The sequence below is a fragment of the Monomorium pharaonis genome, chromosome 3 (genome assembly GCF_013373865.1).
Source record: "Monomorium pharaonis isolate MP-MQ-018 chromosome 3, ASM1337386v2, whole genome shotgun sequence".
NCBI lineage: Eukaryota > Metazoa > Arthropoda > Insecta > Hymenoptera > Formicidae > Monomorium > Monomorium pharaonis.
In genome coordinates, this window is record NC_050469.1 from 18616530 (window position 1) to 18635324 (window position 18795).

The window sequence follows — 18795 nt, forward strand, 5'->3', positions numbered from 1 at the left end:
ATATAAAATATTTTTTAAAAATATTTCAGTTGCGTGTTTCAGATATGTTTCAAATACATGAAATGTCCGCTTTCATATAATGTCAGAAGGAGAGAAGGCGGTTATGGACTAAATGTAAGGTTATGAAATTCACGATATCTCGTATACTTTGTGTTGAGTTGTGGGGATAACTGTCCGAATTACTTCTTTACATATTGTTTAGATATTATAACATGATCACTACCCATACAGCACAAAGCTCCGATTAAGCTCCCAGGGAGTTCATTTTGCTGAGCTCCCGAGGAGCTTACAAAATTCGACAAAACAAGCTCCCAGGGAGTCCGTTTTGCTGAGTTTCCGAGAACCTTACAAAATTCGACAAAACAAGATCCCAGGGAGTTCATTTTGCTGAGCTCCCGAGGAGGTTACAAAATTTGACAAAACAAGCTCCCAGGGAGTTTGTTTTGCTGAGTTTTCGAGAACCTTACAAAATTCGTGTGGGTATAGTCATCAGTGTTTGTTTTGTTGTCATAAAAGCTGAATTTCAGTATTGCAAGTCATATAGGTGTCTATTCTTTACTTTATTTTGAGAAATATGCCGGGTGTTAATTTTTTAACATTTATATAATTTGAAGGAGTTGAATGTAGCTTTTAAATAACGTAATTGCATATAATGTGTTTGACATAATGTGTGCATGCATTTGATGTGTAAAATTATATTGCTCGCGTTCAGGATTACTCCTGAATTGGACTCTTGCAATTGTCGCAAGTCTGAGTCCCATAATCTCTTTCTTCGTAATATTTTTGACAATATTTTTACAATACTTAGCTAATATTTTATTTGTTATAATATTTTTATGGTATTTCCATGATACGCAAAATCGCAAAAACCAAAGGTTTTTATATTTATATTTTTGATTCTTTTATGAAATCTACGTGAATATTCGAGTGGACATCCGCTCAAAAACAGTATTAGAATCTATGTGATACTATGTACAAGATATTGATACTTCTGTCATACTGATATGTAAGAACCGCCAAAGAACATTAATTTTTTGTGAATAAAAATAATTTTATGTATATTCGTTAGTAATGTTCTATATCTCCCTACAGGTTCCATAACCGCAATCTTTTTTCTCTTTTTAATAAATTGTTAATTATGTACGTTACGTGTTTCCAAACAACTTCTACTTATAACATGATTGATAGAACTTTATGGGTAATAAACTTGTACCAACAAGAATTGTGTCACACAAATTTTTACTGAGTTATTTAAATAAAACAAAATGGTGGTTCATAACTCCCTTCTTTCCTCTATTTGAAATATCTCTGAAAAGTTTCAAAAATATACAGGAAATATATTTTTGAAACTTTTCAGAAATATTTCAGATATAATGTCAGAAATATTTCAAATATATTTTTGACATTACATGAAAGCGAACATTTCATATATTTAAAACATATCTAAAGCCTTCGGCACACAATACGATTTTTCATGCTAAATCGCATACGAGGCATCTTAATGTGTGTCTTGATTGGCTCGGATGATTATGTCAACTCACAAGCCAATCACAAGCCAATGAGGATACGTAGTAAGACGCCTCGTATGCGATCTAGCATGAAAAATCGTATCGTGTGCCGAAGGCTTAAAACATATCTAAAATTTTTTTTTTTAATATTTCATATTTCATTGACAGCTTTCTGAAAACTTTGAGCTTTTTGTCTTTGATTTTCATGGGCTATATGATGGTATGAATATTATGCGGAGGTTTATTACTCTGTGTGCGCGCGCGTGTGTGTGTGTGTGTGTGTGTGTGTGTGTGTGTGAGTTGCTCTTGAAAATGATTTTTCTCAAAAAGTTTGCATTAATAATAACAAAATATTTGCTTTACATTCAGAAAAATTATCTCTTCTACTGCTTGTTAATTACATAATTTATTAAAGATCTCATATAAATTGAGTGAGATAAAAAAATTAATTGTTTAATCAATTAACGATTGACATCTTTTAACGAGAATTTAAAGGAGATGCAAATATTTTTATTAAAGTATGCACTAAAAAGTGTGCAACCCGTGTGAATTAGGAACAAAACATGTGCTTGTTTAATTAATACGTATGTAGTAATTAGTGCAATATATACTCATTAACGTTCACATAAAAACAACAGTGTTACCTCAGAAAGAGACAAACAATCTTTTGAACTTAATTATTATTCTTATTTTACATTATTTATAAAAATTGACATACCTAAGCGCTTGTTGCGCCGTTGGTCTTTTTATAGGATTCCACTGTAACATATCTTCCATAAGAATGACCGCCTCTTGACTGGCATTTGGTATCAACACAGTCAATGATGTACGCGTAAAATTTGGGAATTTAAAATTCATAGCTGTAGCCAATTGATACCCCTCTGGCCAATCTTCTTTATCAGGTGTTCCGATTACAGAACATATTTTAAATATTTCGTCAATCTCACTTTTGCCAGGAAATAAAGGTCTGAATGTATATAGCTCGGCCATTATACAGCCGACTGCCCAAATGTCAATCGGACTGTTGTAAGTCGTGGAATGTAGCAGCACTTCCGGTGCCCGATACCTGTACAGATATTTATCAACAAATTCAATAGAATTAATTAAATAGATTTGAGTATTGAGCCAAAAATATTAGGGAACATTACCCACTCGGCATGTAATGTTTCTAAAATATTTTATTTGAAATGTTACGCTGTATACAGCAATATCACAGAAGTATTTCTGCAACACTTCTGCAATGTTTCAATGTCCGCGATCATTTCAAGTGCAATCTTTTTGAAAGATTTTAGTAATATTTCGATAATATTACTGAAATATTTCTGAAACATATCTATGCAGATAGCAGAAACATTTCAGAAAATATCTTAAATACATTTTATCCAAGAAATTGCAGATACACTTAAAAATATTATTGTAATATAATAATAATTAAAACAGGATCGATGAAATTGTTAAATGTGAAGATAAAAATGAAATTGCCTATATTGGTTTACAGCGGGTTTTGGTACTGAATAATTTGTGTAATTTTTACTATTTTTTATGAACTATGTCGCATTCTTGTCAGTCCATATTTAGTGACTGTTTCAAGACCGATAAAAGGCGCACAGTTCATATATATGAGTTAGAAATAATAAAAATTATACCAAAATTTTTTAGCACCAAGATCTGTTATGGATCAATATAGGCGATCTTATTTGTACATTTATTTTTGACAGTTTTATCGGTCTTATTTCAATTATTATTATTGTATTACAATAATATTTTTTTAATGTAAGCAATCTTATTTTTATGTAATACAACAGTTTTAAAATAAATATATTTAAAAAATATTTAATACATTGATTATGTTAATAAAGGTTTACTAAGTAATTTTTTTAACTTATATGAATGAGAACACATCGAGGAAACTATAAGTTTGAAAAGGTAATATCTCAATAAATATTGCAATAAAGTATTAAATATTTATAAAATATTAAATAAAATAATATCTGCACATTAAAATAAGGTATTTGTTTTATTGTTTATTTCATGTATACTTTAATAGTTTAATGTTATCATTATTAACTATATAATTATATAAAGAATATGTTTTTATGTCAATTTTAAACATTCAGAAATGTTTCTGAATTATTATATTTGCAATATTTTTTATGCAGTATTGCAGAAATTCTTGTTCAGCAATTTAAATTTTTATTACTTACACAGTCGTTCAGAAATTTTTTAGAAATAATTTAAATGCAATGTTGCGTTTGATATTTTGCAGAAATATTCATTGTGTAAAAAATATTAATATTACTTTATAATTTTCCAGAAATATTTTTGTAATCATGTATTTGTCACATTTTTTTTGTAATATTACAGAGCCATACAAATATGAAAGCAATCTTTTTTATCTTCTCTCAAAGATTTCAGAAATATTGCATTTACATTATTATAAAAATATGGTGCAGTTTTATTTTTAAAATATTTCACATGCAAAGTTACAATTACAATATTAATAAAATATTTATGTACCATTTTCAAATATTACAATATTTCAACAACATTACTTGCCGAATGGATAATGCATTAAATTCTTAAATTATCAGCTAATATTTACGACTTGTGATTAGACTATTAGAATATTATTACCATCTTGTTGATACATAGTCCGTATATGGCGGTCTCGATCGGATCTCTCTCGCTAATCCAAAATCAGCAATTTTTACTAATTCAGGGCCCATACATAACAAATTCTCTGGCTTCATATCACGGTGAAAGAAACCATGTTTATGCATGAAAGCAAGACCTTGTAATACTTGATACACCATATTTCTTATTACCGGCTCCGGAAAAAGTTTGTCTCTGCGATTTAAAACATCTCGAATAAGATTATACAAAAGATTTCGAATACTATCCTGTAATAAAATTATAACAGAATAAGATATACCTATCTTTCATTAGTTGATAGAGATTTTCCTTCATGTATTCAAATACGAAATACAACACGTCATTTTCTCGTATAACTTCTTTCAGTTTTACAACGTTTGCGTGACTAAGTTTTTTCAATGACTGCAATAAATTAAAAAAGAAAATCATAAAAATTATTTATAATAATTATTGCAACTGTTAATTTAACTAGGAGATGCAATCGAAAAAAGAAAAAAATGATAGTCATTTCCCACACAGCACATATCTTTCAGAAAGCTTTCTGAAAAATATCTATTAATATTGAAATTAATATTAAAATATAACATTGTAATCATTCAGAAATATTTGTGAAACATTTTATCAAAATCATTTCCGACTTCTTCAATAAAATATTTAAGAATATTTTGTGAAATATTTTGTACGTAATGTCTAAAATATCATTGAAAGTTTTAAAAAATGTTATATTTAATATGACAGCCAACATTGAAATGATCCTGAATGTTATTAAAATATTGGTAATTATTTAGATTAAGGGACACCGCGCCGATAACCTTGACTTTGACAACATATGTCAAGGTCAAGGTCATTGGCGCAATGTTTCTTAATCTAAATAATTATCAAAATGTTTAATACAAATATTTTTTATTTGATTTCTAAAGTAAAATATAAAAAAGATATTAAATATTATTAACATTACTACTTTTGGTTTATTGACATTATTAATTTTTTTCTTGCGTCAACCTGAGCTGATTACAGCCCCATACAGCACATCTTTCAAAGAGCCTTTTGAAATATATCTGGCAATGTGATGTGTGGGAAATCAATAAAAAACTGTAAAATTTTTATATTTATTTATACAAATATAAATTAATTATACATGTTTTATCTTTCTGACAACATCTATTGAAATGATCTATAATAAATTTATATATGCATAAACATGAAGTATTTGTGGATCATCACTACGCGTTAGGTTGAGTGCAATCATCAAAGTCAAGCAACGTCGACGATGGCTAACACTTTGATGGATAACCGTTTTTACACAGCACCGAAAGATTTCAGAAAGCCGTCAATAAAATATAAAATATTTCAAAAAAATATTTTAGACATGTTTTAGGTACGTTTCAGATACATGAAAACGGACATTTCGTGTATTTGAAACCTATCTGAAACATGTCTGAAATATTTTTTTTTTATATTTCATATTTCATATTTAATATATTTCATATTTTATTAACAGCTTTTTGAAAACTTTCTGAAATCTCTCGGTGCTATGTGGAATGTATATAAGCTCACAGACACATTTCAATTAAATTTTAATACAATTAACAATACAGTTGACTGTTGATGCTGCATTGCTCAAGTCTTTCCGTGAATTTTTTTTCAGAGAATTTTACAAATCACACAATAACATTTTTTAGTTATTTATCTAATTTGAATACATACATACCTTTACTTCTCGCAGATTCATAGCTTCCTCCCAAGAATAATATTTTCTTTTCATTCTCTTTATAGCCACTTTTTCACCTGTATCGATACGTTCTCCGAGAACAACGGAACCAAAGGTTCCGTCACCCAATTGATTCAAAGTTATATATCGATTCATTTTCACCTGTTACTTGATACTCGACAATTTTTATATCACTTGTTCTTATCCATAGTGGACTTTCGCGTTATAAAGGTGCCGCTAGGATCGTCAGTCTCACTTGTTTTTTGCATTCGCTGTAATCATACAAATGAATAATGTCATAAGAAGTTACAAAATTTTTTTTCAAAATTTTTTGCAGCAAAATACACAAATTTAACATATAGAATTATTTTAAAATAGTTTAAGCAACAAAAAAGCTATTTAAAAAAATAAAATTTTCTAATATTAAACTCAACTTAAGAGTACTAATTAATTAAATGTTAACGAAACAATTATTGAAATTATCAATTTGCGCAATTTTATTTGGCATAATTGTTAGAGATTGAAGAAAGCAAATTGCAAATTTTGCGAATAATAATATATTTTTTTGCTGTACTTATGGGTTTTGAATATAAATAGACATATGTTTATTTATATTCAACATCCAAAAAGGAATTATGAATAGGCCATTTATTTTTAAACAATGTAAACTTGATTTTTTATTATAATTAAAAGACCATCTCTTTATAAAAATTTATATTATAAATCTGTGTGAATATAAATGTGTGAAAAAATTTAATTTTATTTATAAATTTATCAGATAATTTTATTGCTACTTCCATAAGCGCATAATATTATTTAATATTAAATAATATTTTAAGTATATTCTTAGAATATTTAAATCACATTTAATCTTACAATATATACATACTTAAAATATTATTCAACATTAAATATAGTGCTTTTAGTAAACTTAGTTACAACATTTAAAAAAGTGCTTTTAGTAAACTTAGTTACAACGTGTAAACAAATAGTGGATAAAAAGATTCGAGTTATTCAAAGTATTGATTTTACAGCAGAATGAACATTTTATAATAAATATACTGCTGCATAAGATTTGAAAATAATGGATGATAGAACTTGCATTCATCTATTTCAAGATCGAGCAAACAGTTCATCAGTCAATTATTTTCGCGTTTCTATATTAAACTTGTCTGGTAAATAATGATAAATCGCACATGACAAAGTCAAAACGCTCTACACTATTCTCAAACGTATTGGACTATTCTACGATAATCCAATTCTACTTTTGACACATAATTGGAACAAAGCACTTAAACACAATCTAGGCCACCAAGAACTATATTATCGTGCTAAGATTAACATTTTCTTACGGTCGCATGCGAAAGGTCTTCGTGCGGGCCAGACATGCAAGAATATAGATTTTCTCAAATGGCATTACTCGCGACGCGATCGCCGAATCACCCTACACACAGAAAAATAATTACTAATTCCAAGTAAATATTATTTGTTCTAAGTAAATGGTTTCTTTCAATATCCGCAAATCTATAATAAACTTGCTGTAAGTATCACATTTACTTAAAACATATTCTCAATCTTAGTAATACTTCAAACAAGAATATTCGCTTCAAACAAATATTCGGTTTACTTACTATCTAGAGTCCAACGAAGAAAAACGTATATTTGAATTAAAATATTACAATTTCTTTAGAAAAGTTTATCCGTTGTTTGAATCAAATATAAATTTTACTTATCTGAAATAATTATTTACTTGGATTCCAAGTTTGGAAGAAGATATTAAATTCTTAGTTAAATTAAATTAAAAGCGAAATTTACTTTCACAATTATGTCCTTCTTATTTTTCTTGATTATTTTTAAAGATTGACATTTTAGTCTAATATTTGTATGTCGATGGCGAAATCTTACTTCCTTTCACGCTCTTGGCGAGCCTCTTTTATTATTAAGGAAGTGCATTTTGTTTACGAGAAAACACGCCACTAGCGCTACGTAGCGATGAGTAGTGAAAAAAATAGAAGAAACATTTTCTTAAGTTGAGAAAATAAACTTACTTGAAAGAAGAAATTTTTTTTAGATTAATATATTCAAATTAAGTAAATTCAATTTTTTTGAATACAGTTTTACAATATTCTTGAAACAAGAATAAATTCTTGATTTAAGTAAAAAATTCTGAGATTTTCTAATACTTGTGACAAGTATATCTTAAAACTAATATTAAGAAAATATTCTTGATTATAAAAAAACTATTACTTGAACGAAATAAAATAAAATGAGTAAATACTTTTATTGGCTGAAGAATGATATTTTTCTGTGTGTAGTAGCACAATAGATTGGTGGAATTTTGACAAATATTGGTTAAATATTGGTTTTCTTTGGAATGCATTGGCCAATCTTTTCCCAATGTAGCGTCAATATTGATCATACAATATATGCAAATATACTGCCAATATTATACATTAATATTAAATACATTAATTGCATTTTAATATGGGTTTATGTTAAAACGGTATTGGCCAAGATTTTCCAATATAATTTCAATATTAAATATGGAATAAATGTTAATGTACTACTAATATTGCATACCAATAATTATACGGTATTGCATTTACATTGAAAATGCATTGACCAAGATTTTTTAATAAAAAGCGAATATTAATTACACAATAAATGTTAATATACTGCCAATATCACAATATCACGTATCAATACGTGTAAATTATTTACATTTGCAGTTTTGTATTTTCCGAAATAGGCAATCTTAACTTTATGTTTAAAACATTTATCAGTCAAATAATAAACTTATTATATTATTGTATTTACATTGGAACTGCATTATACAAGACTATAATAGCGTTTTAATTGGATTAGCTGCGTGCGTGCGTGCGTGCGTGCGTGCGTGCATGTGTGCGTGTGGATGCGTGTTTATTTTGTATTTATATGTATAAATATAGTTTAACTATATATGTTGTTTATTTCTCTGATAATATCTATTGAATTGATCTATAACAAATATGTATTCATAAGCATCAAGTGTTCATTGATCATCATGATGTTAATTTGCGTAGGAATTTCGAGGTAAAGTATCATCGGCAGCAGCTAACAATTGGATGGGTGACCGTTTTTCCGTTTATAGAAATTAAATAAAGGATGAATACGTGTAACTAGGTTTGAGTAAACATGCTTACACAAGATTATTGTAGAAATTAAGTGACGCTAGATTTGTGAGTTTAGATATTTGCACGGAAACAGTACGAATTTTTTCAATTTTTTTTTTTACTAGATTTTCTATCCTAAAATTAAATGAATATTGTTTCTTAATAGTGGTTCAATATTATTGAATCAATATTGGCTAATTAAAAATAACGTCTACTTTACAATATTGGTCCAATATTGAGAAACAATTCATACCCAATATATTTCCCATTATTTTCCAATATTGCGCCAACGTTTTGTGCTACTAGGGCACGTACACTGATGCAAAAGCATCGAATGCTGCTTGTTTAAAGAAGGATATTACAATTCGAATTTCATGTAATTCTCGATGTTACGCTGATGAATCGCAATAGATGATTTTAATATCAGATTTTTTGGCAGATATTGATTGATTGAAGTTAATGAAGATTTTTTGTTTTTGCGACCGTACATAAAGAAATGTTTTAATTATCGCTTTCGTTTTAGTTACATATATATACGAGAACATTAAAATGTTAAAAAGGACGATGAATGATAATTTACTCCAATATATATAATACTTCCAAAAAAAACTTTGGAACAAGCTAGTTAATAAAGATTGTGAAATGTTTCGTACATACAGATATGATAATGTAACAATGTCCATGCAGCATACATCTTTCAGAAAGCTTTCTGAAAGATATCTTGCATTTCAGCAAATTTATTTCCGACTTCTTCAGCAAAATATTTCTAAAATCTTTTGTATGTAATGTCTAAAATATAATTAAAAGTTTTTAAAAATGTTATATTTAATATAATAGCCAACATTGAAATGATCCTGAATGTTATTAAAATATTTGATACAAATATTTTTGATTTCTAAAGTAAAAGATAAAAAAATTGTTTAATATTATTAACATTACTAGTTTTGGTTTACTAACATTAATTTTTTTTTTCGCGTCAACGTGAGTACAGCACATCTTTTAAAAAGCTTTCTAAAAGATATCTGGCAGTGTATGGGAAATCAGTAGAAAACTATAAAACTTTATATTTATTTATAAAAATATAAGTTAATTATACATTTCACTCGCCATGTAATATTTCTAAAACATTTTATTTGAAATATTACACTTCTACAGCAATATCACAGAAATATTTTATGACCATTTCTGCAACATTTCTGCAATGTTTCAATGTCTGTGATCATTTCAAATGCAACTTTGCCAAAAGATTTTTGCAATATTTCGGTAATATTTCTGAAATATATCTATTTAAAATATAATAAATATAATATATATTTAAAATATAACAGAGAAATATTATAGAAAATGTTTCGGGTACATGTCTCGTCTAGCTTATACTCACATTGCACAAATCTTTCACTGCAATGCATTATACATATCGTAACCACCCGAACCATAGTTATTATCTCTCTATCATCTATTATAGCTTAATTTCTACAATCGAAAAATCGGCCACCCATCTAATTGTTAGCTATTGATGTTACTTGACTTTAAAGATCGTACGCGGACTGACATTTTGTGATGATCTATGAATACTTTATGTTCACAGATTTTAAAATATTTTAAGAATACTTCTGAAATATTATATTTGCCACATTTCTTTTGTAATATTACAAAAACATTCAAATATAAAAGCAAACTTTTTTATGTTTTTAAACGATTTCAGAAATATTACATTTAGAATTTCATAAAAACATGAAGCAAATATATTTCTGAAATATTTCGGATAAAAAATTATAATTAAAATGTTAATAAAATATTTCTATACCATTTCCGAACATTACAATATTTCAACAATGTTACATGTCGTGTGGGATGTTTATCCTTATGACAACATCTATTTAAATAATCTATAACAAATTTATGCATGCATAAACATGAAATATTCGTGGATTATCACTCGTTAGGTTGCGTATGATCATCAAAGTCAAGCAACATCGACAATAGTTGACACTTGGATGGCTGACCGTTTTTACACAACACCAAAAGATTTCAGAAAGTTTTCAGAAAGCTATCAATAAAATATGAAATATTTTAAAATAATATTTCAGACTATTGCATGTTTCAGGTATGTTTCAGATACATGAAATGTCCGCTTTTATGTAAGATCAGAAATGCATTTAAAATATCTCTTAAAAGTTTCAAAAATATATAGGAAATATATTTTTGAAACTTTTCAGAAATATTTCATATGTAATTCTGACATTACATAAAAGCGGACATTTCATGTATCTGAAACATATCTGAAACATGTCTGAAATATTTTTCTGAAATATTTCATATTTTATTGACAACTTTCTAAAAACTTTCTAAATTCTTTCGGTGCTGTGTGGGTGACAATCTTAATATAAAATTACACTTGATAATTTACAACATAATATAATAAAATTCTAGAAATAAAAAAATTCTTTTTCAACTCTAGAGAGAAAAAAATTCTAGAGAGAAAAAAAGGTCTTCTAGAGATAAAAAAAATATTTGCTTTGACACTTATCAACAGATTTGAGAATTTAATTATATAAAAGGCACGCGCGTTTATTTGTATAAAATAATTATATAATTTAATATAATTTGCACTTCTTGTAATAATGTTTTCTTAAAATTAAAACTTGGCTTTAAAAGAAAAAAAAGAAATTATGATTATTTTGATATTCGTAAATCGTGATTTTCAATTTATAGTCGAATCGTTTCCTATTCCAAATCGAAAAAAAACTGCCCGTATGAATAAATGGCGCACAAAATTTGCATTGCACTAAAATTACAATACATATTCAAGAAATTATTTGGAAATTACTTAAATGCGAACGAAACGCAATTAATCATCGGACTAATGGCCAAGTCACAGTCATCAAAGCTAGATACTAGAAAATTGACAAATAGACAAATTTTTCAGTCTATCGTTAATTTTAACGAACCTCACAGAACGAAAATCAGAAACAGGCTTCTTAATTGGTTAACTTTCCATGTATCCTCAATTATTCTTTTACGTAGCTGTCATTCGCAGCAAACTATTAATCGAACGGTCGACCAGTCATTCTTCGCATTTCCTCGCGGTCGCTATGACTACGATTGCTAAGCCAAACTGCCGCGCCACGCAAGCCGTGCTGAGGGCTAATAAACTCATATTGTTTTTGCGTTACCATAGAGATCTTAAGCCGGTACTCACAGTCGGGTCTTATCTTTGATTATATAAGTATGGACTGCTAGTCATATATGTAATACTACTATATTGCTAGTCAAGCTGAAATATGAGCGCAACACCACGGTGCAGCATATATCAATCTCTCACTTCCACTATTCGTGTACTATGAATCACATGCGCATGCGCGCGTTTTGATGAATAAACTTCCAGCGCCACAAATTTAAACACGACGTAAGTGTAGGTTAAATCATTTTTGTCTTACTTTTATTAGAGATACTATAACAGAGATTCGCCAATGCGTTAACGATTTCTGATTGGCTCCCGTCGCTTGGGGTATAACCGGAAGTATGAGAGAGAAAGATAGATATAACTGACAGAGAAAGCCTAGCCGACTTAACCTGTCACCTGTCAAAAGAAAACAGAGTGTCTACGTGTCTACCAAATAGAATATAAAATCAGAGAGAAACCTAAGGTTGCACATATTTTTCTATGAGTCTAAATACAATGCTTAAATTATATTTATAATACATAATGTGTATATAAACATAATATGTATTTATATATAATAATATATAATTTCTTAATAATCAATTTATATTACTTAACCTTACATGGGAAAATTAATAAAATATGCCTAAATCTTTTTTTTTAATATATTGTGTTTTAATATTTATTTTGTTCACGATTATTAAATATCAATAACTACAAATAAAAAAAAATATATATTGTATTCTTGCATTTACAATCAAAAAAGCGCCATCGAAAACGTCATATCCGATATCCGGTTTTACCCCAAGACGGCACATTGGCGAATCTCTGTTATAGTATCTCTAACTTTTATTACATGTATGTGCAATTAGAAACAATGCGATCGTGTTACATATGTGGAAGATTTACATCAAAAGCGGAAAATATTTCTTTACACAAGTAAATTAACTGACAAATAATAAAATCAAGTATATGATTACTTAAAAAATAAAAATTAAATTAATTTTCTTTCCAAAAAGACCAGAAATGCGTAAAAAATAGGTTGAAGCTTGCGAATTGCAGGAAAGAGATGATGTATCTCGTTTATTTATTTGTTCACTTCATTTCAAGTTACCTCAAAATTTAATTATACAGGAAAAATGGAAGTTACCTTCTGAAATTGTACCGAACAAAAAGATCTCTGATATGACAACAATAAACATAACAACTTCATCAGAAATATCTTTATTAAATCATCCAACAACTACATTTTCAAATGCGCCAATAATAGAAAATACTAATATATCCAAATTAGTTGAAATAAAAAGTACATCCTTAACTACCCATACAGCACAACATTTTTCAGAAAGGTTTCTGAAAGATATCTGACAGAAGATATCTTTCCGATATCTTTTAGAAAGTTTTCTGAAAGATGTGTGCTGTATGGGTATATTTGATGATATAGATTGTGATAATATTCAATTAATATCAAAAGCTTTCTCTTCTCATTTAGGTAACCCAAACAACACGCATGTCTAAAAGACATCTTTAAGACGTCTTAAAAGAGACGTCTTTGAGACTTTACCAAAAGACGTCTTTATGACGTCTTAAAATCGTCTTATTTTAGACGTCTCTCTTAAGACGTCTAAAATACGTCTTTTTAAGACATATTCTTTGAGACGCCATTTAGACGTCTTTACGACGTCTGAGAAAGACGTTTTTAAGACGTCGAATGACGCACATAACCAAATTTGCCGTGTGATGCGATCAAGTCGATCGACGTGCTTATCCCGTATCAATTTTTGAACTCTTGTACGTATCGCGTGTGTGTTAGGACGTTTTGTCCCGGTTTGCTGTGTAACGCAGCCGAGTGTGGATACGTTAATACAACACAACTTTTTAACTCTCGTACGTATCGCGTGTGTAGGCTGTTATTGGAAATAATTAACCTTTCTGACAACATTTCTGACAACAGTTTTTGACAATTAATAAACCGGACGATAATAGTGTTGCGCTTAAGTTGCTGTAAAATATGTGACTGAATTCAGTATCTCTGTAAAATTCTGTAATTTCCAATCACGAAAACATGAAATAAAATTGAAATATATAATATAAAATTTTTTATTTATAAAAAAACTTATCTTAATAATAAAATAAAAATAATGAAATATAAATATAAAGTATTTTGTTTAAAATAATAAAAAATAAAAAATAATAAACCTAGATTTTGGAATCCTTGGCGGAAAAATTTTCTATAAAATTCTAAAAAACTACAAAAATTTACAAAAGTGTGTTTCAAATTTAGCATGTTTCTGTAAAAACTACAAAAAAATGCCAGAATTGGAACACTTTTGTAAATTTTTGTAGTTTTTTAGAATTTTGTAGAAATTTTTTCGCCAGAGATGTCTAAAATAATTTTTATATAAGACGTCTCAAAAACGTCATAAATAAAAAAAATTAGACGTCTTTTAGACGTCTTAAAAACGTCTTAAATCGGGTCATAAGACGTCTTAAAGACGTCTAAAAGACGTCTTCCTGATAGTTTTATAAGACGTCTTATAGAAATATAAGACGTCTTTTAGACGTCTTTAAGACGTCATAATGTTCTCTGGGTAAGTTATTATACAGAAAAAAAGTATATACTATTATTACAAGGAAAAATAATAAATGTTATTTTTTATAACAAATATTTAAATTCTAAAGAGGATTTTTCTTCCCCTCCAAAAAAGCGCTGTTTTGTAAAGTCTAGATATGTTTCAGAAATTAATACTTCTGATGTTAGTACACCGAGAAAAGCAAGAAGAGTAATTAGTTTTATTAAAAAAGAGAATGAAAAAAAACAAACAAACAAAATCCTTACACAACATCAAAACAGAAGGCTTTTAATGCAAATTGCTACATTAAAAAATTTAATGTCATTTTAAAAAGTCAAATTTAATTTCTGATGATGCTGGAGATCATTTAATGGTATAGTATATTTTGAAATAATAATCACATATTTCTGTAGAATTCACAGTTGTTATTATACGTTATTAATGTACAATTGTATATTGTATATAATTAATTTAAAAAATTAAAGTATTACAAGTATTGTTCAAATTTAACTTTATAAGCAATTAAATAAATCATGTAAAATGTTTTAAACATAATGTTAACATTAACATAATATAATATTTCTAGTTTTTATTTAGAATATGCTTCCAGAACCTATAAAAGCAGTAATATATATCAAGAAAATTGAATAAATGTGGTACTTATTCTCCTGAAATCCGTGGTTTTGCATTAACGTTGCATTTTTATTTACCTAAAGCGTACAATTATATACGAAGAACGTGGGATAATTTATTACCAAATCCTTCCACGATACGGAATTGGTATCGCGTAGTTGATGGATCTCTCAGATTTTACAAATGAAAGCCGAGAACACCATCGCCATGAATCTAGATGAGGTTATGGACGGTTTCGAAAAGATGTACGTTCAAATACCACCGTCCGGCACGCGTAACTCTGAGAATAAAATTCGAGGCGAGAGAATGGAAGTCATCCGAGAGTTTTGCTCGCGAAAGACGTTCCCATAAATGAAGAAGAAATGGTTGACTACTTGATTGGTGGCATTCCGAGCGATTATCTTCAGGATTTGGCAAAAATGAAAGAATTTTCCACGAAAAAAAACATTCCAAATAGCACAAAAATATACAATGTATATACACTATATATATGTTCATGGATATTGAATGTCCATTGGATATCCACATGTACTTAAATTAGCATTATATCCATTGTATATCCATTGTATCAGCAAATGCACTCCATATGAGATCCATTGTTTATCCATGAAACATACAGCTGCACGTTCCATGTATATCAAGAGACACGGTAGTGGCTCGCGCCAAGTGAAAGCGCAGCGCGAGCCCGACCGTGCTCTTTACGCGAGTACGCGACTTGCGAGCACTCGAGATTATTGAATCTCAGAAACGGTTAAATTGATCGAGTTTCTAAGTAAGCTCAATCGAAAGCTTGGGGTCGATTTATATTAGAAAACTATTTTTATTTTTTCTCTACATGTCCTATGAATGGAGATATCGCGACGCAAAGTCCGAAAAGCCAAAATTTCATTTAAGATACGTCGTCGTCATCGTCAACCTTGTTGGTATCTCTGCGGGTAGTGCGGGTGCCGAAAATGAGGGACGAAAATCCATTTCGCTCATCTACTACCGTGTGGCGTTCGCATCGTCACTATAGCACCGTATATGGCAATGTATAAGTCACGTGGTCACCAGTGGCTCGCTCGCGCCGTGAATTAGTTGTGTGAAGATGATAGGTTATATATGAGGTTTTATTATTATTAATCATTGACACCAATATAAATTAATTAATTAATCAGAGAGTAACATAGCTCAATTTATCGATGAGGTAGATGAGATGTTGCGTGATGTAAAATGTGTATTATTGTTGTAATTGTCAATGATAATGTTGTAAGGATAAAGTAAAGAATAAAAATAGTATAATATTGATTGACAATTACAGCAACATTTTTTATCCAATACACAATTCTTCTACATCATACAATATTTAATCTCTCATCGACACTAATATAAAATTACAGAGCTATTTTATTTTAACAGGTCACATAAGTTGCTTCGGCCACAGGTCAGCTCCTGTCAAGTGACATGTGTAGTGGAGGTTAAATTATTTATTTAATGATTTTAATCATTGACACCAATATAAATTAATTAATTTCAGAGAGTAACATAGCTCAGATTTATCGATGAGGTAGATGAGATGTTGCGTGATGTAAAATGTGTAATTATTGTTGTAATTTCAATGATAATGTTGTAAGGATAATAAAGTAAAGAATAAAAATAGTATATTGATTGATTGACAATTACAGCAACATTTATCCAATACACAATTCTTCTACATCATACAATATTTCATCTCTCATCGACACTAATATAAAATTACAGAGCTATTTTATTTTTAATTTTAACCGGTCACATAAGTTGCTCCGGCCACAGGTCAGCTCCTGTTAAGTGACATGTGTAGTGGAGGTTAAATCATTTATTTAATGATTTTTAACATCTCATCTATTTAATCATCGTTCATTAAGATTTTCCACTTGTGTCGATGAAATAAATGAGATTGACACAAATGTAAAATTAAATAATCAGAGAATAACATAGCTCAGATTTTATACTGGTGTTGATGAGGTAGATGAGATGTTGCATGATGTAGAAAATGTGTATTATTGCTGTAATTGTCAATCATGTTATAAGGATAAAAACTATCATCATCACCAAGGTATTACTTTTGTCACCAAGATACAATTATATGTTACTAGTAAAGAATAAAATAGTATTGTTAAAACCATTTATTTGATTTGAAATTTTGTTAGATAATTAATATTGATTGACAATTACAGCAACATTTAACCAATACACAAATCTTCTACATCATACATCTCATTTCTCATCGATACTAATGTAAAATCAGAGAGCTATTTTATTTTAATAATCGGTTACGCAGGTTGCTCGGGCCACGGGTCAGCCCGTGTCAAGTGACATATGTAGTATTGGTTAAATCATTTATTTAATGATTTTTCAGGAAATATATTATTTAAATTAAATTAGTGACCAAACATAATTACCTTTTTAAATAAAAATGTAAAAAGGGCTCCAAGTGTGTGGGCTTCTTTAAGGGAAGACAGAAATTCAAGATAATCGTTTTCATCAAATTCAACTTAGGCATGGTTCCAAAACATGCTCTAAAGAAAAATTTTATTTAAAAATTTATAGTATTATATCCGTTATATAAACTTTATCTTCTTAGTAAAATTTTTCTCAAAGAGAAAGTTTTAGAGTGTAACCTTAAGTGGTCTATAAAACTAAGTAGTTTATAAAAAAATATAAAATGCGTGATATCCAAACAAAATTACCTTTTTAAAAAGGGTAAAAAAAGCGCCAAGTGTGTGATTTTCCTTTAACAAAAAATTTACAAAATTCAAGATATTCAATCTAAGTGATAGATACATTAAATTCAATCTAAGTGGTCTATAAACATTACAAAATGCGTGATATCCCAACAAAATTACCTTTTTAAAAAAGGTAAAAAAAAGCGCCAAGTGTTTGGTTTTTCCCTTAAGCAAAAAAATTATTGGATGTTTTAACCTAAGTAATATAAGAAAGAAATCACAAATTCAAGATAAAATTTTTAATCAAATTCAACCTAAGTGGTATATACTTTTGGATGGTTCAACCTAAATATTATACTCACACATAAATTAACTTCTCTACAATAATAATGATATCTAAATATTTTGCGCCAATTATAAGAACAAATATTTTTATAAAAACTAAAACATTATTACTATTCTTTAGCCAGTTTTTATAATACAAAATTTTTTAGATTTGACACTATAAAATTAAAGTATTACGTTTTTTTTTTCTACAAAAGTAATGATATATATAGAAAATGCGCCAACTATAAAGTAGATGTTTATACAAGCTAGAACATCTACTTTATTATGCTTTGGCTGACATTATAGTTTAATTTTTTATTAAGCCCGTATCAGACTAGAGATTGATATTGAGATTGAAATGAAATATAACCAATTAGTTAGTCAAATTC

The 18795-nt window shown here is 28.5% G+C and overlaps 1 protein-coding gene and 1 long non-coding RNA gene across 3 annotated transcripts in view; one reads left to right on the top strand and one right to left on the bottom strand.

Annotated features, from left to right (window-relative positions):
- The window catches only part of LOC105831284 (serine/threonine-protein kinase dyf-5), an 81039-nt gene extending 68453 nt beyond the window's left edge, over positions 1-12586 (bottom strand). Inside the window, exons 1-5 of one of the 2 annotated variants that reach the window (XM_012671299.3) lie at positions 11975-12586; positions 5872-6143; positions 4441-4562; positions 4143-4355; positions 2227-2574 (exon numbers count right to left, since the gene is read on the bottom strand). In XM_012671299.3, the coding sequence (XP_012526753.1) occupies positions 2227-2574; positions 4143-4355; positions 4441-4562; positions 5872-6027 (839 nt within the window). In that variant the 5' untranslated portion in view covers positions 6028-6143; positions 11975-12586. Of the gene's footprint in view, positions 1-2226; positions 2575-4142; positions 4356-4440; positions 4563-5871; positions 6144-7223; positions 7899-11974 lie in introns of those variants that run through there. The other variant, XM_028189740.2, reaches the window with a different exon arrangement.
- A 3435-nt stretch (positions 12587-16021) lies between these two features.
- On the top strand, positions 16022-17878 carry LOC118644754. The gene is made up of 2 exons (XR_004962520.1): positions 16022-16581; positions 16794-17878. It is a non-coding gene; the product is annotated as an uncharacterized LOC118644754 (long non-coding RNA).
- Positions 17879-18795: the final 917 nt, after the last annotated feature.